Raw genomic sequence first — 24,877 nt, 5'->3', positions numbered from 1 at the left:
CACCGCGAGCGGCGAGGAGGAGCCGCGTCGGCCGGCTGTGATTGGCATGCCGAAGCGGCGAGGCGTGAGGGACTATTTCTTGAGGTGCTTTTGATAGCGGCGTAGGGAGATGGTTGGCTGTGCAACAACTTCCTTCCAGTAGTTTCTACCAGAAGCCTCTTGTCCCCTCCCTCCCACCTCGTTTCTTTTCAGCTTGTGCCTCCCTTTCATCTCCCGCCCGCTTTCCCGCCCTCCTTGCAGGAGCCCAGTGACGCAGCAGCGGCTTTACGGCATTGCCACCAGGAGGGACGTAATCTGCCTTCCACCCTCGCCTAACTTTTCTTTCTCCCATAATAGTCCTGAGTCTATATTAGTGGAGTACCTCTATTAGGCCAACCCAAGATCACCAAAAATGTGCAAGCTTGTGAGATCACCAGATCTCTTCATCAGGAATGTAACAAAAAGCAGGTTTTGGGGAGAGGGGAGGCAAAAGAATCTGACTTGATGGTGAAGTCACAGTATTTGCATGATCACAGCCCCCAAGATGGAGGGGGGGGTCGGAGGAGGGGTCTGCAGACATTCAAATTGGACTGCAGGTCATGTGATGGTTACAGGCTGGCCCTGTAGCTGCCCCAGTAGGGTTGCTAGGAGCCAGACAGGAGGAAAGGTTGGATCCTCCCTTCCTGAAAGATACTTACAAGCCATGAGATGATGATTCCTGGATGAGACAGATTATCTAGATCCATTTCATGAAGCTGTCTCTTGACTGTAGATGTTGACAATGACATGCTTACCTCCACAAGAGCGTTCTTGACCTGGCTAGATGTTGTGAAAGGGTTCCTCTTCACCATGAGCAGAATTCTGCAGTCATCCACTTTAGTTGTCTTCTGTGGTCTTCCAGGCGTTTTGCTGTTGCTGAGCTTGCCAGTTAATTCCTTTTTTTTCAGGATGTTCCGAACTGTTGTATTTGCCATCCCCACTGTTTTTGCTATCTCTCTGATAGGTTTATTTTGTTTCCTCAGCCTAATGATGGCCTCCTTCACTGGCATGGACACCTCTTTGGACCTCATGTTGGGAGTTCCAGTGAACAGCTACCAAATGCAAATGTAATACTCAGAACCACCTCCAGGCCTTTTATCTGCTTGATTGGTCATGGGGTACCCAGGAAACAGGCCACACCTGGCCATGCAGCTGCTTGTCAGCCATTCGTTCCATTACTTATGAGCCACCAACGATGGGTGTGTGTGTATGCCACTGGCCGTACTTCCTGAATGGTTAGTGCTCCACTTTTTCAAACCCCTTGAATTACAGCGGAAAGTCCTGACTTCGCTCCCATCTGGGTGTGTTTCCTTTCAACTTCAGTGTGGTGGTATGCAGAGGCCAACTGCCAAAACAGTTATCCTTGTTCCAATATTTCTGGCCCTGACTGTACATCCCGTTTGGATTACTGTAACGCACTCTATGTGGGGCTGCCTTAGAAGAGTGTTCGGAAACTTCAGCTGGTTCAAAGAGCTGCGGCCAGACTGCTGACTGGAGCTGGTTACAGGGAGCATACAACTCCCCTGTTAAAACAGCTTCACTGGCTCCCAGTCTGTTTCCAGGCACAATTCAAAGTGCTGGTTATGTCCTATAAAGCCCTATACGGCTTGGGTCCAGGTTATCTGAAAGTCCGTATTCTCCCCTATGAGCCTACTCGTGCCCTGAGATCTTCAGGGGAAGCCCTTCTCACCACTCCGCCATCATCACAGGCACGCCTGGTGGGAACACGGGAGAGGGCTTTCTCGGTGGCTGCCCCAAGGCTCTGGAACTCCCTTCCCAGGGAGGCGAGAGTGGCACCCTCCTTGATATGTTTTTGTAGGCATGCAAAAGCTTTTTTGTTCCAGCAGGCCTTTGGTGATAACTACTCTGGACTTGTGAAAATGTAGCGGATGGATATTATTTTTTGTTGTGGTGGTTGTCTTTTAATGTTTTAATGTTTTTACAATTTTAATATTGATGATTTAATTGTATTTTTAACTTTTGTACAGTTGTATTTATATTTCTATTCATAGGTTTTAATTGTAGAAGTTTTAACGTTGTAAGGCCGCCTTGAGTCCCAGTATTGGGAAAAAGGCGGGATATAAATAAATAGAATAAATAAATAAATGTATAGCATCCTGCGATCCTCCCATTTTTGCTGTCTAGGTGGGACTGCAAAAACAAAAGACGGCTGGGCAAGAACCTAACAGGCCACGATGAGGTGGTTTGAAATCCCAGTGGCCCTGAAACTCATCTGCATGGGCAGGTCATGCAGGCTGTCAGGGTTGTTGCGAGGATCACATGGGACAACCATACCTGGTCGTACACCATCTGTCCACCTGCAGTGGCTGGAGCAAGGGTGGGACACAAGGCCAGAACAGACATTTCTTTAAATGTATGGCTAGCAACGATGTCTTTTTCAGTTTTACTCTAGAGTAGGCATAGTGGACCCAGTCCAAATCTTAAAAGCCCCCCTTCCTGAGGGAAAAAAGAAAGATGTAGCTGCACATTTAGAGTAATGTCAATTTTGGCCCGTAGACATGAGAAATAAAATATGCAACTGGTGACTGTTTGGCTCAATGGGATCTGGAGGAGTGAGGGAAAATCTCCTGTCTTCTTGCTGCCACGCCCTAAGACTTGGGGCCTAAGCTTTATATAGCCAGCAGGGATTTGAACTGGCATCTTGGTGCCCCTAACAAAGTGAAGGGCAGGAGTGGAGCAGACATGCTTGTTTGTTGCGCTTGTGCTCTGCCTTTCCTCCAGAGACCTCAGAACAGCTTAAAGAAATAATCCCAAGCACATTTAAGCAGGTGTAGCAAGCTAGTCTGGCCGGGCACATTAAAATCCTCGGAAACTACATCTGCTGAAATGCCTTCTTCTACACAGCTATTAAAAGTGCAGGCAGGAGCGCTGTCCTCTTTTGTATCTGGCCGCCCGACCTTTCACTCCTGAAGAGGCCAGAGAAGAAATAATTACAAAAGTATAAAGACGGTGGGAAGAAGACAGAAGCCATGGGGAACTTTAAACAGATGGCTGCTGCTACTACAGATGCAGACTGAGGCCTCTCAAAGTGAGCTGTACTGAACCCAGTAAGACCTCCTTCTGAGTAAATGCACATAGGTTTCAGTGTCTGCTGGTCGAATATCTTCACAATAGCTTTGATCCCGATGCCATGGAGATTACTTGCCAGAAAGCAGGGCTGGCCCAAGGCATTTTGCTGCCTGAGGCAAAGGACAAGATGGTGCTTCTCCATTCCATCTACAGGAGCCAACTGGATGGGCAGTTGAGAACCGTACACTGGGGATAGGACAGCATCCTCCTCCACACCTGAGGGCAACAGGCTAGTTTAGGGCGTGCCAGGCAGGCTGCCTGGGACACACAGCTCTTCCTCCAACAGAGCGGACTGGTCAGGGGGCTGCAGCTGCTGCCCTCTCCACACCACCCAGCATCTGCAGCCTGAGGCAACCATCTCTCTCTGCCTTGTGGTAAACTAGCACTGTCAGAAAGCATAGTTGTGGTGGCTCCTTTTTTCCAAATATATATTTTTTCTTTAACAGTTGCGTGACAGAAGCAGCTTTTCCCAGCACAGAAAAGCAGCAATAGGGAAATGTGTGCTGGTTAGATTTCTGCATGTCATGTGAAGCCTACAGCATTTAGCATGGCAAATGGCAAGCTCTGCAGTTTACTGTGTCATAAGCTCTTGTCAGCAAGACGCTTGATTCATCGGATGCCTACAACTGCCCTGCCACAAGGCTATGAACAGCGCAATCCTAGACATGTCTACTTAGAAGTAGATCACGTTGAACTCAGTGGGACTTGCTCTCAGGTAAATGTGTATAGGGTTACAGGCTAAAAGTGGGTTGAGTGGTGATGAGGTGTAATTGTGGAGGTGCGAATTGAGAGCACACGAGCACCACCCATAAGCCCCCATGACTGGCATAAGTTCCAGGGAATTCATGTTTCACAACAAGTTGTGTGAATCTGTATTTTTTTTAAAGGATTAAACTGGGGGTGGAGAGCCTTTCCAGCCTGAGGGAAGAATTCCATTTCGAAAAGCTTACTGGTGGGGCCAAAAATACTAGCATATTGTAGCGTAAAGTAACTCACCTTAGGAGAGGTATTTCGACCTTTTAGAATGGGGAAAAAACTGCACAAAAGCCAGGAAACCACCAAATTATCAGTGGGTGCAGTCAAGGGAAGGAGACATGGCCATCTGGGAAACTCAGAGGGCTGAATTGGGACCTGAGGTTCTGCGCCCTTGGGTTAAACTAATAAATGGTTTGAGTCCGAGAGGTGCCCAAAACGTATGAGGGGAAGTTAATGGGAAAATGTTGTCCTTTTCCTTGCTCAGAAATCTTTTGCACTTCAACTACCTGTTGTCTTTTATTGTTTGTAGAGTCAGATTAGTGAGTTGAGAGGCTTAGCATGGGAGGCAAATGCAGCTCTAGGGTGGGAAGAGAAGTCGCAAAGGGAGTAAATTGCTGCATGGAGAGGATCCAAACTACTTTTTGGTTTTTTTGGTTTTTAAAAAAAGTCATCCCACCAACGTAGTGAGTGTAGAAGAGCAGGCTTTTAATTTTTTCAAGCAATTCCAAACAAGATCTGTAGGTCGTCCTTCCCCCCTGAAGCCAGATAGGGCAAACCCCGAAGGATTTTATGAGACTGCTGGAAAAGTGTATCGATGAGTGGCATTGGTGTTAAAGGGTTGTGTGCGGGGGAGGGGTGCGCGTGCGTGCACAGGGCAGTTATGCATTTGTGTGAGTGAATGAGGGATCATGTGAGTGATGATCTATCACTTTTCCCCAAAAGATAGCATGGGTGAGATTTATGTATAGGAGACATTTTCTGATGAGAAGGGTCATTGCCTTATGCCAGCAGTCTGGTCATTGACATTACTGGTGCCATCAGTATCATGGTACAGCACCACTTAGCTGCAATCAGACAACAATGGTTCACTGCTCTGATGCTATACCATGGTGCATTTAAATCCTTGTTTGTAGGCATGTTTGTTAAACACAGAGCAGAGGTGTCCTCCTTATTTTGCCTTTCTCTTTTCCTTGCCCATTCGAATTATATGTTGGAATTCCCAGCGGACTAAAACAAGTGGGATAGTTGGACTGCTGCCCTATGCACTCTCTCACAGCGTTCTTTTGGTGGGGAAATGTTTCCACTCCTTTTGGGGGTCGCCTACAAGCATGCAGGACCTTTTCTTTTTCTTTTCACATGTGGTGCATTAGAGCAGGTGTGGACAGAAAGATCTCCAGATGTTTTAGACTTCAACACCCAGCATTCCTGACCATAGGCCATACTGGCAGGGTCTTCTGGGACCTGAAGTCCAAAACCCTCTGGAGATCTACCTTCTGCCCACCCCTGCATTAGAAGCTACTAGGAGATGGGACTTCCGCCCCCCCGCCACAGCTCCCCCCGCCCCCATCGCAATCTGCTCTGGAGGGCCCCTCAACCCTCCGGAGCAAATTTTGAGGACATGTGGGAATGGCTATAGTGAGAGAGGGAATCACCCCCCTTTTTGTTCCACTGACGTAGGCACTTCCATTGGAAGTTAATGGGATACAACCCAATGTGTGAACTTGACCAATATTGAAAATCTGCGTTTATATAGTTGCCTTATCTCATATTTGTTTAGATGTGTGACTTCTGCTGGGGGAATCAAACCAGAGCCACAAACATTGCTCCTGTCCTGTCTAAATGCTGTATATCAGGCTCCTTGGGGGGTGGGGATAGAACTCCAATACTTTTCCAAATTTATTCATTTATTTACCATATTTGTATACCGCTCCACATCTAAAACAGATTCTGGAGCGGTGAACGTAAATGTAAAATAGTAAAAAGATAAAAAGAATGAAAAACACCATATTAAAATTATTCTTTTAAAGAACAATACCAAGAAGGGAACTCTGCGGAGCCCCCTTTCATCTGACGAGTCCTATTAAAGGGATTTTAGACGATCTAATTCGATGTTTACCTGCCCAACAACCTTTCTCTAATAGCAATCTCTGATGCCCTTGCATTTATTATTTGGAAAAGTGTTTGATGAGTGTTCAGAATCTGATAATCCTGTGAAAGATTATTCGTTGCTGGAACAACAGTGGACCATTATGGGTGGTGGTGTATGTTTTTAATTGTTTATAGTAGTAGGATATGTGTATGTTTGTTGGCCTCTTGGCTGTTGGGGATCTTGTAAGCTGAACATTCATTCTCCATTCCCATGTTGCGCTTCTGTCCCTTGGCTCCTCATACTAGATAAGACTGTCCCAGTTTTTTCTATCAGATCTAAGCCCACCCACAGAACCCTCTGGCCACAGAGAGGTTTGTGTACATGTAAATGCAAGACATTTGTGCCAATAATAGACACAGACTGTGTTTTGAGCCAATGCTGACAAAAAGACAGTCTGTTCTGGAGAGATTGTGGCTACTAATGATAGGGAAGATGCCCACTTCATTTTTCAGTTTCAGGTATTTAAAATCTTTGCATTGCTGCTAGGTTTTATTTTGGTTTTTATTTTATCCTTTATGTGGTGGTTTTAAACATTTATTTTATATTGTGTCATGTTGTATTTTATGGTTTTAATTGTTGTGAGCCTCCCAGAGCTTCAGCTACTGAGCGGTATAGAAATGTAAGAAATGAAGACAGTGCCTTTAGAAAAGGTGAAAATAGAGGAGTATGTCCTGGCAGTCTTGGAACAAGGAGAAGCATCAGATCAAGCAGGTAAAGACCCGTTGCCCCCAGGGGTTTCAGAGATAGTCAGCACTGAAACAAATTAGCAGGAACCAGAGGAGAGCCTGTTCCAATGTGGGGAAGCCCAGTGGAAGGAAGACAGCAACATCCATTGACTCACAGCTACTAGACTCCACATTGATACCTCCTCTTTTCTGGCCTACTTTGAGCAAGTGGCTGAGGCTTGCCAGTAGAATAACAAGTAATGGAGGTGAACTGGATTGGTCTAGGTTTTGAAAACTTATTTGCTGTGCCTTTTTATGCCTTTAAAATGAGTATATTTGTAGCATGTAAGAACTGCCTTGGCCTTGCAGTATATACATGTGGCCAATAGGTGGCAGTCTAACTCCACCCTTACTTTAGAAGAAAAAGATCAATAATACATTAAGGTTGGAGATGGGCGATAAGTAAGTGGCTGAAAATGTCTTGAGAGAAGCTTTGCTTCTTGTAGCACACAAACACATTTATTTTGTCCAGCTGTCACCTGTGGTGAGCCTAACCACTCCCCCCCACTCCAAGTTTAGAAGCAGTGCAGGCTCCAGGTTTTTGAGGGCCCTTGAGCAAGACACTCTCACGGATGTGGGGCAGAACATTTTCCAGTGCTTGCTTTTTCCGTGAAAAAAATCCATTTCATAAGTACATTAGTAATAATGGATACCAACTGCAAATACAGTATTAGGCACACATGGCAGTTTCAAAGTTGTGATTAAAGTTTTTTCAGATGATTATCCCTAGCAAGTATGTGAGAGTGCATGTGTGTGTGTATATGTCATTGAAATATATGTCTCAGTGTAAAATGAAACTAATAGCGACAGGTAGAAGAAGACAGTTGAACTATTGAGACAGATGAGTGGTTGTCAGGGTATCATGCACAGTTCTTCGGGTTGCTAAAATCAGTGAGTGCAACCTTCCCCAACCTGGTGCCGTCCTGGTGTGTTGGACAACAACTCCCAACATCACCAGCCAGCTGTGCTGACTGAAGGATGCTGGGAGTTGTAGTCCAACATATACAGAGGGCACCAGGTTGGGGAAAGCTGGATTAGTGTGTCAATAGTGCTCAATACCTGCATTTCTTTCTTGCTTTTAAACAATGTAAAGAAAGTACATCCTATCATATAAATTTTTACAGGTATTCCAATAAAAATGTTTACGTAATATAGCATTTAAATCATATCAGGTGTGTTTTGTTCCCCCCCCCTCAAATATTTCAAGTCAAATACTTGTGGTGAAACTTTCTAGCTTTGTTATTTTACTTGTGTTTAGTAAATATGCTAAATTAGACACCTGTAGTGGTTTTCTGATGCAAACTGAACATTTTCCGATGCAAATGACCCTATGCAAATTAGTCTAATTTGCATGGGAGAATTTTCCAATTCAAACTTTTCCACATCATTGTTCACCCTCAGTAGCTCTACCTTCTCACTACTATTGTCGCCAGTCGCCCTCATCCTCTATCATTGCCACCACTTGCTTGCTTACTAGGCAGAGAGCCAGGGAGCAAGCAGGCAGTGGTACCTACCGCTTCTCCATCTCACCACTGCCTTTGTCTGGGCCAGAGCAAGCAGCAGGGGAACAAGCAGGTTGCAATGGTGAGGAGCAACTCCAGGGGGTTCTTGTTAGTGGGCCCCTGCTGGGATATGAGCCCTCAGCAGGTGCCCGACCATACCTACCATTGACGCCAGCCCTGGTTAGATGTAAAATTACTGTATCTAGTAGGAAAATATGTTGGGTGTTTTTGGTGGGGAGTTAAGCAGACAGGCACCCTGCCTCCCACTTCCTTGCTGTCACTCCTACTATCCCTCTGCCCCCTTGTAGTGATGAAGTATTGGTGGGATGGATGCCTGTGCCACTGAACATCTGACCTAACATATCAGAGTACCTCTTGCGGTTTTCCTTTTAATGTATCTAGCCATTTCTTCTTGTAGTGTTGACCTGTGCTGTTGTGCAAACATGGGCTGCAATTCAGTCAGCTCTCTTGATATATTCACCTCTGAGATGGGCCTTCAATAATTAACAGCATTACTTCTCAAGGTAACGTTTGAAGTTCCAGGCATATTTAAAAAGTTCTACTTTTTAATTTGTTGCCTTATTTTTATAATAGAGGTCTCCTCCACACCCTGAAGAACTACGAGCTTTCTTTTAAAAATAATAATAATACATCACAAGCATTGCCATTTTTAAACAGAGTACAAATAAAATAACTAAAATCCTGAGATTTATAATTCAAGGAGCACAGACGACGAGCTGAGAAGTGATTGCAGGTGTCCTGGGCCTTTGCTCGGAACAACCGGGGATGATGGTGGGGTGGAGGAACCCCACCCCCCTCTGCCCACTTTAGCATTAGCTGAACTTCAAGCGTAATATTGAAAAATGCATGATCTCCTCCACTGCTGCCACCTAGTGATTACCAGGGGCATGGTCAGTCTGTATACGAAATGGTAAATGTATACACACAATGTGCATTTACAATGGCAAAGTAATGGGAAGCAGTTCAAGGCGCTTTACTGATTAGAGGCCTTCATAGTCTTGACCACTTTTACTTACACACGTGCACATCCACAGTTCCACCACTTATGGGCCAGGAGTAGCCTGGGCTTACCTGATTTCTGTCCATGAACTAAGTATATCTTGGGGCAACAACCTGGTTTGGGTGTACAAGACATGCACCCCAAGAGAAGGACTACCTTCCAGAGGAAGGACATGCCATCAGATTGATGGGGCTCTGGGTGTATCAACTGTTCCGGTGGCATTGCCATAATGTAGGGCTCTCCTTTCTGATAGCAAAGCAGATACTGATAAGGTTTGGGCACGTGGAATGGATCCATATAAACCAGAGCAGGGTTGGGAAGCTGAGCTGAGGCAGAAGTGGCAGTGGTGGGGGCAAATCCCTTCTGTATGGCAGTGGAGAGTGCAACAACGTAAACACACTAGAGCAAAAAGTCTTAAACAGTCCCAGCTTAAGTGAACATGCTGCACAAATGATACTGAGTTTGGGAGACGGGACACAGAGATCCTGACTGCAATGGGAGAAGAAGGTTGGCATAATGCTGGATTGGTGGAGGTTATTCCTAGCTGGCACTCATAAAAAAGGGGGATATTGCACAGGAAGAGGAGCTGGGTCATCTGTGCAGCAAGTGAGAAGCCCCCCTCCCGCCTCCTCCAAGCCAAGAGGGATGCAAGTCAGCTAAGGCAGTGAGTTCCTGGGAAGCAGGCAAGAAATCCTCAATGGTACTATGGCCTCTGAACAGGTAGGCAGGTCTGATCCTCTGCTGAGTGGTCTCCATTAGATTGCATGTTTGAATGGGAAGGAGAGGATGGCCCCCAAGGCCAGGCCCAAGGAAAGGAAGAAAGCCATGATGGTTCCAGCAGTCTCTGCTTCGTGGGACAGCACCTTCCTAGTTGGGAGGAGGAGAACAATCGGTCAGCTCAGCAGCACCATCCCATTACTTGACAACACCCCTTGCCCAAGCCAAGTACCAGCTGCAAGTAGCTGCACTTGCTCGTATTCTCCCCTTGCCTCTCCTTCTGTTTCCCCTCTCTGAAATTTAAGAGTGGAAGCCATTTTGGATTCTCTCCCAGCATTTTTCCGAGCATGAGTAATAGAGATGTACCCTGATTGACATAACTCTTGGGAAGCAATAAGAAGTAGATCCAGATAACTGAAAGCTTAAAACACCCTAGATTTCCAAGTGGCTTCAGAGGGCAGGATAACACTGTACATTACCATGTGTTCAGAGACTACAGATGGTCTCTTGTTGTGCAGAATTCCCTGAACCCATGCATAGCCAAAGGAAATGGCAGTAGCCCTAGATGGTAAACGCTAGCCAACTGGCTCTGCAGCAGCAACCACTCCTCCCATAAGCCCCATGCCAGTTCTCTTGGAGCAGAAGCAGAGGCTGGGAGAGCAGGGCTCCAGTCGAACTTCTGCTCAGTCCTGCTCTCCTCCTCTCAAGTGATACTCACCTGGGTCCAAAGCACATGCAGAGGCTGGCCAGGTAGCCGTTGGAGATGGCGAAGAAGATCATGAAGACGATGTACCAGGCATCATGTTCAAAGACGACAGGCAGGTTTTGGCGCGGCTGTGCATTACACAGCATGAAGATAGGGATAAAGACCACACGGGCAATCACCATGCAGGGCAGCAGTCGGCTGTCCTTTCCAGGCTGCAGGAGATGAGGAAAGGAGAGCCATTAGGAGCTGCTGGGACATCCTCCCAAGGAAAACTGCAACTTCAGAGGAGAGCAGGCATTGCTTCTACAGAAAGGAAAGCAAGAGACCTGCCTGGTACCACTTTACTTGGCTCGGTACGGGAAGGTTTCCTGCCTCTCTAGAGGTCTACAACTAATGAGAAAAACAAAGCACGATCTTTGGAGCCAAAGTTTGCTATGGGCTTTCTCTGAAGATCCAAAGGAGCTTTCCTACAGGAGATATGGAAGACACCACTGTTACTCTTTGTATAGCAGTGCACACAGTAACATGGGGGGGGGGGAGAGAGAGAGAGAGAGATCCTGCCTTGAGGAACTTTGTCTGTTCCTCTCTATGAGGGTGCAGAATTTTTCAAAGAGGGTTTCCTATATGGTCAGCTGGGTTTACTGACTTGCTCCTCCAGGTTTTACATTTCTGGAACTGCTTTTGGTATCTAATTCAACATCCCAGAGAACAGTTTGTTCCTCTCGCATATTCTTTGGCTTTCTTTGGCCACACAGCTGGTCTGTCAGCCAAACCCCCCTTGGCAACACCCTGTAATCACAGCAGTGGTGTGGGAGGGGATGATTCTGGCTATGCCACAGGAGTCACAAAGGGCACCTGGAAGTTGATGGGTCTCCCTCTTCCCCAGTCATACATCAGACACTTTCTCCCACCAAGGTGGATGGAAATGCATAGACCCTCCTCCACAGCCAGACCCCTCTGTACCTGAGGAACAGTGAATGAATGACTGAAAGAATGGACACCCCTCCCCACACTGCCCTGGGTCACTTAGGTTGCTGCCAAAGGCAAAATGCTGAGCAATGATTCCACAAAGGCAATAACTAATCCACCAGAGAGGGAAAAAACACCCTAAAGAAAACAGCTGGAAAAGCCACCCATGCAAACATAGTACACTGTGGAACAACATGCCCACCCTTCGGCTTTGGCAAGGGAGCTGGCAAAACTTCCTCACATGTTGCAACACCCATGCAAGTCTCCAGAGGACTTGCTAGTCACTCTCCTTATCCCATCTAGATCCATTTCAGCTAGTTCAAACCTTCCCAAGATAATATCTCAAGCCCTGGCTGGCAACAGCTTATCCACTGCCTAAATCTGAGGTATTTCCCAGTCTCATTATCAAGGGGTCCTTTCACGGGACACGTCAGGGCTGAATGTGACCCTTTGCGCGGGAGGATAGTTGCTCAGGGGTAAAACACGTGCTTTGCATGCAGAGGGCAGGGGTGGGAAAGATCTCTATCAGAGGCCTTGGAAAGCTGCTGCCAGCCAGAGCAGACAATACTGGGCTAAACAGACTGATCCTCAGCATAAGGTAGCTTCCTGTGTCAACCCAGGGCTTATTCCAGACTCATCACATCCTGCAGGATTGAAATGGCTCAGATGACCCTTGCATTGCCCTCTTGTTTACAATCATCTGCTCGAATCACACACGCTTTCCTTCTGGTCAGGGCTGTGATCTTGATGTGCAAGTGTTTTTGCCTCTATGTGTAGCTTGTGGCTTGGCTCGGTTGCTCAGGTCTACAGCTATCTGCTCTAGTGGCATCTCTCTGTGGGGTGGGGAACCTAACTGTCCCTCACTAGATTATGTAAGTTGATCTGTAGGGCCCAATGGATAGATGGCCCATCTGCCCCTGCAGTAGGGGTTGGACTATTGTGTTCCCCACCTCTCAATCTCCAAGACTTACCGTTTTATTTATTTACATAAAAGAATTTTAATCTGCCTTTCAGGATGCACTGCCCTCACAAAGGTGGCTTACAATATTAGAAAAACGTGAACATATAAATTACAATTGCGCGCACACACGCACGCACGCACACCCACCCACCAGCAGCAGCTAATGCAGGCTGGAATAAATGTGTCTTTAAAAAGCCAGCAGTGATTAGGCCATATGTATCTGGGAAGGGAGCTCCAAAGATTAGAGTTCCTATCCCTAGTACCTAGTTAGCCTGACGGCTCTTACTGGTAATCCAAATATTAGCTTGATCCAGTAAAACCATTCTTATGACCCCATTAGAATGTCCCAATTTCTTCAAAAAATGAGAAAATAATCACTGACAAAGGCAGAGTGACATGACAAAATGGAGGTCAGATTCTTAACTCCGATTTACCTGGGGAATTTCCACTGACTGGGCAGTGACATTACTGAGAACAGAGTGAGACTTTCTGAGGAGTGACCGGATCCCTGTTTGCCAAATTAGCTCTGGTCCCTCATGAGGACACTGGGACCTGGACAGGCTTCTATGTAGGCACTCAGATGTTAACGACCGTTTGAACAACCCTCTGTGCCCTCCCCTCCATCTCAGTATCGACCATGCTGTGGTGCACAGACAAAACAAGCCTTCCTTTTGCCAAGTGAGGAGGCCGCAGGGAAATGAACCAGCCAGAGGAAACAAGGATAGTTCATCAGGCTCAAGCCACGCATGCATGTGGGCACACACACAGAGCCTGCGGAGTAAAACTTTCCACAAAGCTATTTTGGAAACATTCTTTTGTACGTTCATCCTCCCACTTGGGATATGGGCGAGAGACTGGGCAAAAGAGGGAGCAGCCAACGTAGCTGATCCCACCACAAAGGGAGAAGCAGAAGGTAGAGCTAGGCTTGGCTTCTTACGGAGGCCCTCTTGTTCAGACTGGAACACGGCTTCATAGTGTTGTACACTGACACGTCTACTCAAAGGAACAGCCTATAAAGGGGCAAGCGTGGGAGCTAGTAAGCAGGAAGACCAGGGCTAACGTAGCGGCCTCAAGTGGCGAACTTGTTTCTAGGAGAGGCTAGGAGGAGGTATATTGCTCACAGCCCCCAAGAGAGCAGGTTTTCGTTGGCTTCTCTACACCCTCAGCCACAGACCTGGTGCTGGACTGCTACAGTCCTTTCAGAGACTGCACTGTCTCTGTTCTGTACCAGACAGGCTGCTAATTGTGAGACTGAGCCTGGGCTTGTTTAACTACGGGTTTGTAATTCATGAGGAGGTGTCTTCAACCAAGCCACACCGATGAGGGGAAAAACACAGAGGGGTGTGTGTGTCTTTTTTGGGCCAAGCAAAACAATGAGGCATCCTTGTGTTTTTCTTCCTGCTGCTGCATTTCTTCTTCTACCCTCTACTGTTGCTGTTGCTCATGTCTTTGGTTAATCAGACTACCAACCTTCAACTCCCCTTTCCTTCTCCCCGTCGCTACGCAATCAAACCTGTCTGCTCAAGTTTCCTCTCTATAGTCTGGCACCTTAAAGATAACACAATGCACACCTGATACTCTCTTTTTATTATTATCTGAAGATAATGGCCTCCCTCTGTTGTTCAGCCCCAGCAACTGGTATTCAGAGGTATACTACCTTTGTCCATGGAGGCTCCATTTAGCTGTCATGACTAACAGTGGTAGACCTGTTTTTTTCTTTCTTGGCTCATACATGACTCCTGATTTATACTGTCTCCAGCCATATCATCTCAGATGAATAGGTACAGGACTTTGGAGACACCTTACACATATTAGTTTATCAATTTTAACAAAATGATTGAGCAACTTAGAGAGCAATCCTATGTCCCCTAGATAGCATCTGAGGGGCCATATGATAGTTTGGATTCCTGAATCTGGGGTTGGACCCAGCCCTCCGACCTCGGATCCAGGAGTCCGAGCTCTGCTCCCTCCCCCTCCCAACCAATGCGGAGAGAACCGCGCTGGCTGCTTCTCTGACGTCGGAAACATGAGCTTGGAGAGGGGGAAAAGGGGGCAGTTTTGTGGGCAGGGAGGGGACTTACGAAGAATCCTCCAGCCGCACCAGCCTCCTTCCCTCCCACTCTGTAGAGCTCCAGCTAGATGGGCGAAAAAGCCCATCTAGCAAAAATGCAGAGTGGCAGGAGCGTGGAGGTGAAGATTGACTCTGCACTCCTCCCACTCTGCATAGGATGCTCGTCAGCCTCCAAGTTCAGAGCCTGACGGGCATTTGGATAGGATTGTACCCTTAGCCAGGCTTATCCAAAGTGTCTTCAGCAGAGCACGCACAGAAGTTGGATCTCACATCGAGTTGGAATTGACCCCGGAGGTCATCTAGTTCAACCCCTGCTCAATGCAGGATGCAACTACAGCATCCCTGATAGATGGCCGTCTAGCCTCTCTTCCAGTGAAGGAAAGCCCACCACCTTCCAATATCTGAAGACCACTATCATGTCTCCCCTTAATTTTCTCTTCTGCAAGCTAAACATACTCAGCTCATAGGTTCTCTCCCTGCCTTTGACCTGCCCTATTTCACTGACAGACATTAGGATCCTTCATGGATGTGACAGCACAACCCAATGCCACTTAAAAAGACTTCCAAGACAGGCTAACCTTTTGGTTAGACTGGTGACAACTTTAGTAAGCTTTCCCTGACCTATAACTGATTATCATGACGCTGCCACATTTTATTGTTCTTTTCATTGTTTTTTTATTTATTTATTGTTGTAGTTGTACTAGTTTATTTGTTTTATTTGTAGTTATTATTAACAGTGTATTTAAATAGTGATTTAAAAATATTTCTGCATAGAGATGTTATTATATTAAACAGCATACAAGTCTTATTAACAAACAAACAGCAAGGAACAGAAGTAGGAAGATTCTAAGTACAGGTTGGTGCTATTATTATTAGGAGCTATGTTTATTTCTATTTCTGTGCCCTGCCTTTGCTTACCTCTACCTCATTAGAATGCCCCATTCTTCTGTGTCTTCTGCAATAAGTGTCTTTGCTGGCTTTACTGTAATCTCGCAAAAAAGTGGAGGAAACTCCAGATACTAATAGCAAATTGTTTTTTTAATTCTTGGCTCAATGCCTTTCTTCCTTCTTAAATCCTTTTTCAGAATCACTTTTGCAGTAATAACCACAAATGCTACAGCGTTGCTGTTTGTTTGTTAATAATACTCGTATGCTGTTTACTATGCCACAGCATTTGTGGATATTACTGCAAAAGTGCCCCTGAAGAAGGATTTACAATCTCAAACATATTGAATTTACAATCTGAAATGTGAAGAATAAAAAACTATTTGCTGTTAGCATCTGGAGCTTCCTCTACTTTTTTGCTGTTTGCGGTGCTATCCCTCTTTTTATGTGTATTTTAATTTGGACTCCGTTTGCTTTAAGGAGTGCTGAATTGAGGAAAGTGATAGCTATGAATGTGTTTTGACTCCACAGAGCTAACTGGGCCCAAATATTTTCTGACAGATCCAATGGTTCCTGGGGTTCAATCTGTACTTTCTGCTACTGGGACAAGTGGAGGCATCTTAAGAGCTGCTTGAGGTTTAAAAAAATGTTTAAACACCAGTGAAAATGGGCTGCTCAGAGGTCTGGGCCTGAAGGAACAGATTGCACTGCACCTGGGCAGTTAATTCTGGACTTTGAAGCATCCGGCTTCATCAGTCCCACAGGATTGCAGTTCATAAAAAGACACGTGCCGGGCCAATAAGCAGTATGGCTCAAAAAGGACAGTGAAGTATAATTGGCTACCTTCAGAAACACCCTAAATGTACCACAATACAAAGAGGCACAACTAGGTGCTGTGAGGGTTCTTCCTTCAACTCTTCATTTGTAGCACATTTTCTCTACAAATATTTTTCTTGGTCTCTAATATACCCCTTCCTCCCTACCTCTCCATACACTGTAGTGGATTCAACTCCCTTTATTGGGAGGCAACAATACCACCCTTCAGGAAAGACAAGGTTTTCTCAGCAGCATGGCACAAAATGGAGGGAGACACCTGGAAGTGAAAAGGGAGGCTCTGACTCTCGGTACCCAGCTTTGGCCTAGTATCCCTTCACATCCTTTCGCAGAACTCTAATTCACGAGAACCTGCTCTTTTCATGATCCCTCATCTCCAGAAATGTGCCCGTCATGTTGACAACTCATTTAATGAGCTTTAGGGCAGGCAGTCTCTGCTCGAGTATTGCAGACAGCTTGCTAACCCCATACTCACCCACATACAGACAGCGGTAAGGCTCCGTCCTGCCCAGTCAAAGACATTAAACATCAGGAAACAGGAGACCGGGGTGAAATATTTAGCTGAGGAGAGTAATGAAGAAGAGCCGTCAGTGCCAAGATCTCTGTCTCCTGCAATACTGAACAGAGCAATAAAGAGACACAGGAACTAGGCCCAGGCTAAGAGTACTGTATGTCTGTGAGGCACATAACCCACACTCTTCCATCTTCCTCAAATGTGTAATGTGGTGATACTGAATGGAACGAGACTCCTGCAGCCAGGGCAAGGCTTGTCACTGCACTCAGTCATTACTGAGGCACCTATGAGTCCATTAAGTTAGTGAAGAAAACCCAGCCCTTAAAGACACAGGCAAAAATACATACATAAATAAATGGCAAGCTAGGACTGGGGAACAGCGATAACATGATGGCAGATGCAGGAGTACAAAGGGCAGCAGCTCAGTGATAGGGCACATGCTTTGTAGGCAGAAGGTCCCAAGTTTGATCCCTGGTATCTCCATGTAGGGATGGAAAAACTGCCTGAAAACCTGGGAAGCTGCTGCCAGTCTGTGTCAACAATACTAGGCTAGAAGGACCAGTGGTGTGACTCAGTATAAGGCAGCTTCCTATATCCCTACGCAGGACGGGGTGATCAAAGAGTTTGCTTTATTCTTCCCCTTTTCCTAAGTTCTGCATTAGCAGAGCCAAACTGCAAAGGCCTCCTCTGTCTTCAGAAAGAGCTGATCTCACGTGGGGGACACAGCTTTCTGTAACAGATTCTTCCCTCACAGACCTGTGCCCTCTCCTGGGTTCTTCTCCACACCCCACTGTGCCCTCACAGCCCTTCTCTAGCCCACTTGACCAGACCATGACTACTTCTCATTGGCACTGTTCATAATGGCCAATCTATGTAACACAGACTGATTATGATGGCTCCTTCCCCACAAATAAAGACTCTGATACATCTGCAGAGTCTGTTGTAAAATAATGCATAATGTAAATGCAGATGGGCGTGGGCACAGACAAAAGGAACAGGAAAACATGCAAGTTTTGTCCAAACAGGATGTGGAAAACTAAATAGGAAGGGCCTATTTAGTTTTCAGACCCCCATTTCCTACCCCAGCCACTGTCAGAGATCTAATATTTTCCAAACTATTCTTTTCCCCACAGATTATCCTCCCTTCCGAGCCCTCCCACTCTCGAGACAAAACGTGCCCATTCTCTATCTAATTCTCTCTTTCTCATGGCGAGTCTCCTACCCACAGCTTACTGGGTTCCATCTCCAAGCACATGATGATGTTGACTTTGTTCAAGCTAAGCAGATGTCAGCCAAGCCAGTTCCTAGATGGAAGACTGCCTGGGAGCCACCACGTAAGCGTCTCTAAGTTTCCCAAAGGAAGTGCATTATTCATACAATAAAATGAAAACCACGACACATCCACATCTTTCAGGGTTCAGGTGTCATTAGCCTTGATCCAAGCCACTCACAACAGCGAGGTTTCACTTACCCCAGAGTGTCTTTCCTGCAATGGTTGATTTTACTATAACAGTGACAGCTGGGAAGACCCCAATAGTGACGGTAAAGACCAAGCAGACGGAAAGAGCCATGACCCATATCTGGAGGAAGGAACAGTGTCAGTACATATAAGAACAAATCCAGCCAAAGAATCCCAGGAACTCTCCTTTGGAAAACAAAAACAAAGAACACATTTGGATGTAGGAAAGACCCATTCCAAGGCCTGATCCACAACTCGCATACCTTTTTGAAGATGCTGAGGACCGAGGTGTCAGGGTTGGGTGCATGGGAGGCTCCATTTGCAGCATGTTTGGATTCTACACCATTGAGCTCCTCTACAGAAAGGAAAAATGTAAAAATATGAAGTTGACAAGAATAATCTCTTTCACACATACTCTAATCTGGACTGGAACTGGACGTTACAAGCATATTACGCCAGAATGGCACCTGCACTATTTCTTGGTTTGTTTCTGTGCCTAATTCGAAGTACTGCTTTTAGCCTATAAAGCCCTTCATGGCTTGGGGCCACAGTATCTGAAGGACTCTTCCTATATATTCCTACAGTGCCCTTACATTGTCATCAGAGGCCTTCCTCTGAGTGCCCACATATACTGAGGTGTGGCAAGTGGCTTCTTGTGAGCAGGCCTTCTTGGTGGTAGCCCCGCAGTTAAGCAATACCCTCCCCAAAGAGGCCTGCCTGGTGCCTACCCTAATGTATTTTCAGTGTCCAGCAAAAACCATTTTAATTCTTGCAGGCTTTTAAAATTGTTGTGTATTATTGCTGCCTGGTTTGTATTCTAAAGTGGTTTTATCTCTGTGAAATTTCTTAGATCTTTTAGTGGTTGCTGCCTGTTGTTTAAATCTCTGCTGGTTTTAAATGGATTTTTTGTGCTGCTCTTGATGTTCTTATGTATGTGGATGTTATTGGATTTTTATTTGCATTTTATATGTATTTATGTAAGCCAGCCTGAGAACAATTTGTTATAGGGTGGCTAACACACTGAATGAATCAATAAGTATAAATAAAGGGAGGCTTTTGATTGCTACTTGGTGCTGGTAGGGACCCCACCAGCATTAAATTAGCTGCACATACTTCCGCTCTGGCTTTTACCTTTCTTGATAAGATCAACCTTGGTTTCCACCTCAGAGTGGAACTCATGGACCCGATACTCTGTCTTATCCTTCATGGAATAATAACGGAAAAAGTCCTGCGGAGAAATCAGAGCACGTGTTGGTGTGGAAGAAAAAAACACGAACTACTGCAAGGAGGTGGCAACAGGGATGGACGGTGGGAACTCTTCCAAAACAAAAACAGAGACCCCTTCTGGCTTGACCACACTGGTGTATCACTGAGGGTGAGACAAAGATCCCTCCCTCCCACCCTTGCAAAATAGTGCCCATAGAGTGCAAGGATCGCTCCCCTCTTGCCCGCTACATCTGTCCACGTAGGGCTATCTTCAGAGGCAAGAGAAGCCTTACCAGACGAGGCAACACGATATAGAAGCCTATGGCCATCAGGATCACCACACAGGCTGTGATAAAGTAACCAAAGGCACTGTCTTCCAATTTAGAGCCACCTGGAAGAGATTCGGAGGGGAGTGGTCACTGGGGAAGCTTCCCTCCAATATTTAATCTAGAATGGAGCAGAGGCAGCCACCTGGCCCTCCCTGGAAATCATGTTTCAAGGAGCCTTGAGGTTCCCCCTTCAAACCAGGTGTCATCTAGTTCAAACCTTTGCACAAACAGAGGGCCAATCACAAATGAACTCATAGAATCCAGGCCACCACAGTAGATGCCTGCAGAGCCAAGAGGTCTGAAGGTACCATAACCACCAGCCTTCTTCTGGACTTGACCATTCCCCCTTCCAAGCATTATGGGGCCCAGGCTGCCCTGCTGAAAGATGACAGATGGCTGTGCACTGACACTGCATGAAAAGAAAATTACTTACTGGCAATAGCGCAGATCATGGCCAGAGCTGCAAATGTCCCTGCGAGGCCCTGTCCGCTCATAATAGGTGCTGTGTAACTGGCAGGTAAGAGCCCTGCCAGTCCAAAGAGGCTGCCCTGGAGAATGGCACCAAAAGCTGTCAGGAGAAAAGGCAGGCAGAAGAACTTTCGTAAGGGAATGGCAGGCCGGTCTGGTGCAGAGGAAGATTTGTGTACTGCTGCCCAGGGTTGAGGGACAGGAGGCTGTCTAGAAATGGCTTGCATCAATCAGAGTTTGTACACCACCCTCAGCCCTGCCGGGGAAGAACCGATGCTTCCACACACTCCTACAGTGCTTCCTGCTGGCAAAAGCTGGAGCTGCAGGGGCAACATGCTTCCCACTTCGACACCACTTCTGCCCCAGTCCCTCCCCACTTCCTGCTGGGGGGGCATTTTGGCATTTCCACTCTTCAAAATGCATCAGGATGGCGATAATCTCATACAGTAGACCAGAGGTGGGCAGACGTTCCGCTTGTAAGATCTACTTTGTTTTTCACTTAAACGCCAAGGCCACAAACTGGAACCAGGTGCAAAACAGCGGCTCAGGAAGGTAAACACAGAATTAGGGAACAACTCTGTGCCGCTAAGCACAGCCTCAATCCAGGAATTTGTTCTCAGTACTAGAACTGGAACTTGCACACAAATCCTTTCGCACACAGATCTATTCCTGTTTTCTCCCAAGCTTTTTTATTTCAGCAGCCTGATGGGGCAGGGGGAGCTTTGGGGGAGAGGTGGCTAATGTTAAACCACTGGGAGTCAGAAATCCTAGCTGATCTTTCACAAATCACCCAGATACACACTAGTAGATCCCGATATACCTTCTGCCTACCCCCTGGAGTAGAGTTCCCAGTACTCATCTCCTTGAACTGAGATAATTCTAAAAACTGTCTTCTCTCAGAATATTGGTGATTGTGAAGGGTTGTATGTGAGATGGTTTGTTAAACACAAACAACCCAGAAAGAAAACGTATGATTTGTTGTTGGGTTATCAACTCTGGGTGGATTATTTAAACCATGGGTTGTCATTGCGTGTGAAACCAGAACTGTGGGTTGTTCATGGGTTATTTTACCAGGCTACAGAAGCGGCAGCAAGAGTGGTAAAAAAAATACTCTAGCCACTGCATGCCAAGACTACAGTGCTGCAAAGGCATTTGGGAGACAAAGAGGAAGGAAGCAGCAAAGGAGGAGGGAAATAACCCAGGGATTGAGAAAACAAACCACAGTTCGTTCAATCATCTGCCAGACAAACCTTGTGTAGGGCAACAAACCATGGGTTAAATAAACTATGGGTTAATGTTATGTGCGAACCAGGCCAATGTGTATGTATGTATCTCCTCTCCACCCATACCAAGGCCAACTTACAATTGGTCCCCACTTACAGTTAATGAAGACTATCTTGACCATGGTGATGATGAAGAAAGGCAAAGGCTCCATGGAGACTTTGACTAGGATAGCAGTTATCATGAAGACCAAGAAAATGGCAGCCAGGCTGCATAGGATCCGTACCCGCTGAGGGATCCTAACAAGTGGAAAGGGATGGAGAGAGAAAAAACTCACTTTAGAAAACCCACAGAATTGTCAAGACTTGTCAAAAACCTCCTCATGTGAAGGGATGGGCTATTTGCAAATCTAACAGAATTCAGAAAATGTGGCTTCCATTTCAATTCTCAAAGTGTAATGAAACCTATTTAATCCGACTGAGATGAGTGCTTCAACTAAGAGGGTTGGTAGCCTTCATTTACATACAAAAACACCTTCCAGAATGAGACACGTTGAATCAATGAGCACTATTGGAGAGAATACTTGTTATGGACCCAGGAGATCTGGGTTCAAATTTGACTCTGTCATGGTGAACAAGTATTTATCTCTCCATTTCAGTTCCCTTTAATGTAAAACTGCAACAACAACCACCTACATCACAAGACTGAAGTCAATAAGGAGAAGTAAATGACTGTTAATTTATTAATGTTTCCCTTGTTTGTAGATAATTTTTACATTTAAATATGGTGTGGCTACAACTTTGCTAAATCACTTTCACAATGGAAAAACCAAAGGGAGATCTCGTGATGGTCTTGAATTAGTTCATCTTGGCAGGGACAGAAAGGACAGGCTCTTTTCCATTGGGAAGGTCAAGGCTGACCTGGCCTGAATGCTACCAACCTACTGGGCTTGAGGGGGAATAGGGACAAAGTAGGAAGGAGAGGCGTGTGGGACTTTCTTTTGGAAAACTTACAAAGGTCTCACCTCTGGTGGATGAAGGAGTTGAGGCACGTGAAGATGAGCAGAGGCAACATGGCACAGAGCGTCATCACATTGTCGAATATGGACTGCAGGTATGAGGGGATAACTTCCTCCTTCCCTGTAATATTCATGTTAGCATGGCTGATGCGGGAATCCTCCTGTAGAAAGTTAGAAGGCAAGAAGAATTTGTCAAATGCTTTATCTGCATGGCAAATGGGTACAAGCTAGAGCAAGCTGGTTGCAGAAGTCCCACCGAAATGAAAGGAGCTACAGTATTTTGAACGAGGACCAATGCAGTGCCCCTGTGTCTTTTACCCTGTCTTGCATGGAATCAAAGAATCTGGCTATGAAAGATAATCTTGCCAGTGTTTCTGAAATATCCGCTGCTCGTGGCATGATTTTTTCAGGAATAAAATGAAAGGCAACCTTTGCTCTGAGAAATGTTTCTACCTATACGTCTGCCCATCTACCTATTTCATTCATCATCCCTCCCTCAGGAGCATCCTTCCTGCAGCAGTACGATAGCTTCCCGGCATCCTATCCTCCCCTTTGCCGAGTCAGTCGGGGCTTGGGAACTGGGCAGTACTTCCTGGGTAGTGGAGACGCTTATGGAATTCACTACATCTCAGTTACGGTGCAGGCAGCATCAGGCAATCCTGGTGCATTTTTACTCCCTTGGGATGGAGGGAAGGTGCTGTTGCACTCTGTCCTGCTTGCGAGTTTCCTGTGGGCAGCTGGTTGGTCACAGTGTGCACAGAATGCTGGACTAGATGGACCCTTGGTCTGGTCCAGCACGGCTCTTCTTATGTTCGTAGGATGGAGTCACTGACCATATGTAGGCATAAATATACTGTCTTGGGCTTCCCCACTCCAATGGCTGGATAGAGTGGTGGATGCATCCAAGATACAGCTTAATTTCTCAAGGTGAACTTCAATCCCTCTTGCAGCATATTAGTGTGCTTTGGCACACCGTTTGGGAATAAGTGATCTAGGCCAATCCCCTGCACTGATGAAGGCATCGAGCACCAAACCCATCTCCTACACACAAGCTGCTCACACATCCCCTGAACTTACATCGGTGGATATGAATTTCTCTTTTCCTGTGACATTCGTGTTGGCATAGCGGTCGATGGAGGGTGGACTGAGGTAGGGATCCTCCTTCAGGCGGCTGGTAAAGTACTACAGAGAGTGGAAATAGAAGTGAGTGGGACAACATGAAGCAAACCAACTCTGAGCTCAAGCAGTTGACTGTATTTTGCCAACTTCTGCATAGAGTAGGGCTTTGCCCTTCCCACTGAAGTATAAATGTTAAATAGTTTCTCTTATTGACACGATCAAAGCAGTGCCCCCATTCCTGGTCATATTCATCCAGCAGCCCACATCGGAAGAGATATCACAAATGCTTTCCATTTAAACTTCACAGCCCTGCAAAGTCCCCAACTGTCGCACCTCTCCAACCCCCTCAATCTTTCAGCAGTTAGGAAGTGGGAAGAATTTGTTGCATGCCAACTGTCCATGGCAAGCGGGTGCATGCCAAAGACAGTTGGTTGCAATTGTGTGCCACTGAAGTTAAAGGGACTACACAGAACCAATTTGGTGTAGTGATTAGTGTTGGAGTAGGGCTAGGAAGACCGGCTGCAAGTCCTCACTCAGCCATGAAGTTCACTGGGCGACTTTGGACCAATCACTGACTCTCAGCCTAACCTACCTCACAGGGTTGTTGTGAGGATAAAAGGGTGAAGAGGAGGATCATGTATGCCGCCTTGGGCTCCTTGGAGGAAAGGCGGGATATAAATGTAACAAACACACACAGACACAGACACACACACACACACAGTGTTTTGTACATGGACCACCGTAGGGCTCCTATGTCTTTTACTCTGGTCTTACATGGAATCATAGAGTCTGGCTATAACAGATAATCTTGCCAATGTTTCCCAGACTTTGATACTAGTGGCAGTTTTTCCTTGATTAAAATGAAAGGCAACCTTCTCTCTTATGCTCTGAAATGTTTCTATCTGTCTGGCTACCTAGGTATTTATGTACCTATCCATCTTTTTCATTATCCCTCCCTCAGGATGATGAGCAAGCAATTGTAGGATAGCCTCTGGAATTTGCCAGGTACACTGCAGGTAGCATCAGGAAATCCTGGTGCATTTTTACTCCCTCCCTCAGGATGATGTCACTGACCATATATGGACAGAAGGAAGGGGCGTCAACGTTGCCTTGGGCCTACCCACTCCAATGGGCATGAA

The 24,877-nt window shown here is 46.2% G+C and overlaps 1 protein-coding gene across 13 annotated transcripts in view; it reads right to left on the bottom strand.

Annotated features, from left to right (window-relative positions):
- Positions 1-8,767: 8,767 nt before the first annotated feature.
- SLC29A1 (solute carrier family 29 member 1 (Augustine blood group)) overlaps positions 8,768-24,877 on the bottom strand; it is a 115,667-nt gene continuing 99,557 nt past the window's right edge. For all 13 annotated transcript variants that reach the window (XM_084828476.1, XM_084828474.1, XM_084828479.1 and 10 more), the window contains 11 exons: positions 23,697-23,801; positions 22,626-22,780; positions 21,761-21,900; positions 20,346-20,480; positions 19,877-19,974; positions 19,509-19,605; positions 18,641-18,732; positions 18,390-18,498; positions 16,880-16,965; positions 10,697-10,896; positions 8,768-10,128 (listed from right to left, as the gene is read on the bottom strand). In XM_084828476.1, coding sequence (XP_084684602.1) covers positions 10,017-10,128; positions 10,697-10,896; positions 16,880-16,965; positions 18,390-18,498; positions 18,641-18,732; positions 19,509-19,605; positions 19,877-19,974; positions 20,346-20,480; positions 21,761-21,900; positions 22,626-22,780; positions 23,697-23,801 — 1,329 coding nt within the window. In that variant the 3' untranslated portion in view covers positions 8,768-10,016. The remainder of the gene's footprint in view (positions 10,129-10,696; positions 10,897-16,879; positions 16,966-18,389; positions 18,499-18,640; positions 18,733-19,508; positions 19,606-19,876; positions 19,975-20,345; positions 20,481-21,760; positions 21,901-22,625; positions 22,781-23,696; positions 23,802-24,877) is intronic.

The sequence above is a fragment of the Heloderma suspectum genome, chromosome 1, assembly GCF_057233095.1.
Source record: "Heloderma suspectum isolate Gila_16-S chromosome 1, 16-S_ref, whole genome shotgun sequence".
Taxonomy (NCBI): Eukaryota; Metazoa; Chordata; class Lepidosauria; order Squamata; family Helodermatidae; genus Heloderma; species Heloderma suspectum.
The sequence above is the reverse complement of the archived record's forward strand: the minus strand, read 5'-3'. Positions and strand labels throughout refer to the sequence as shown.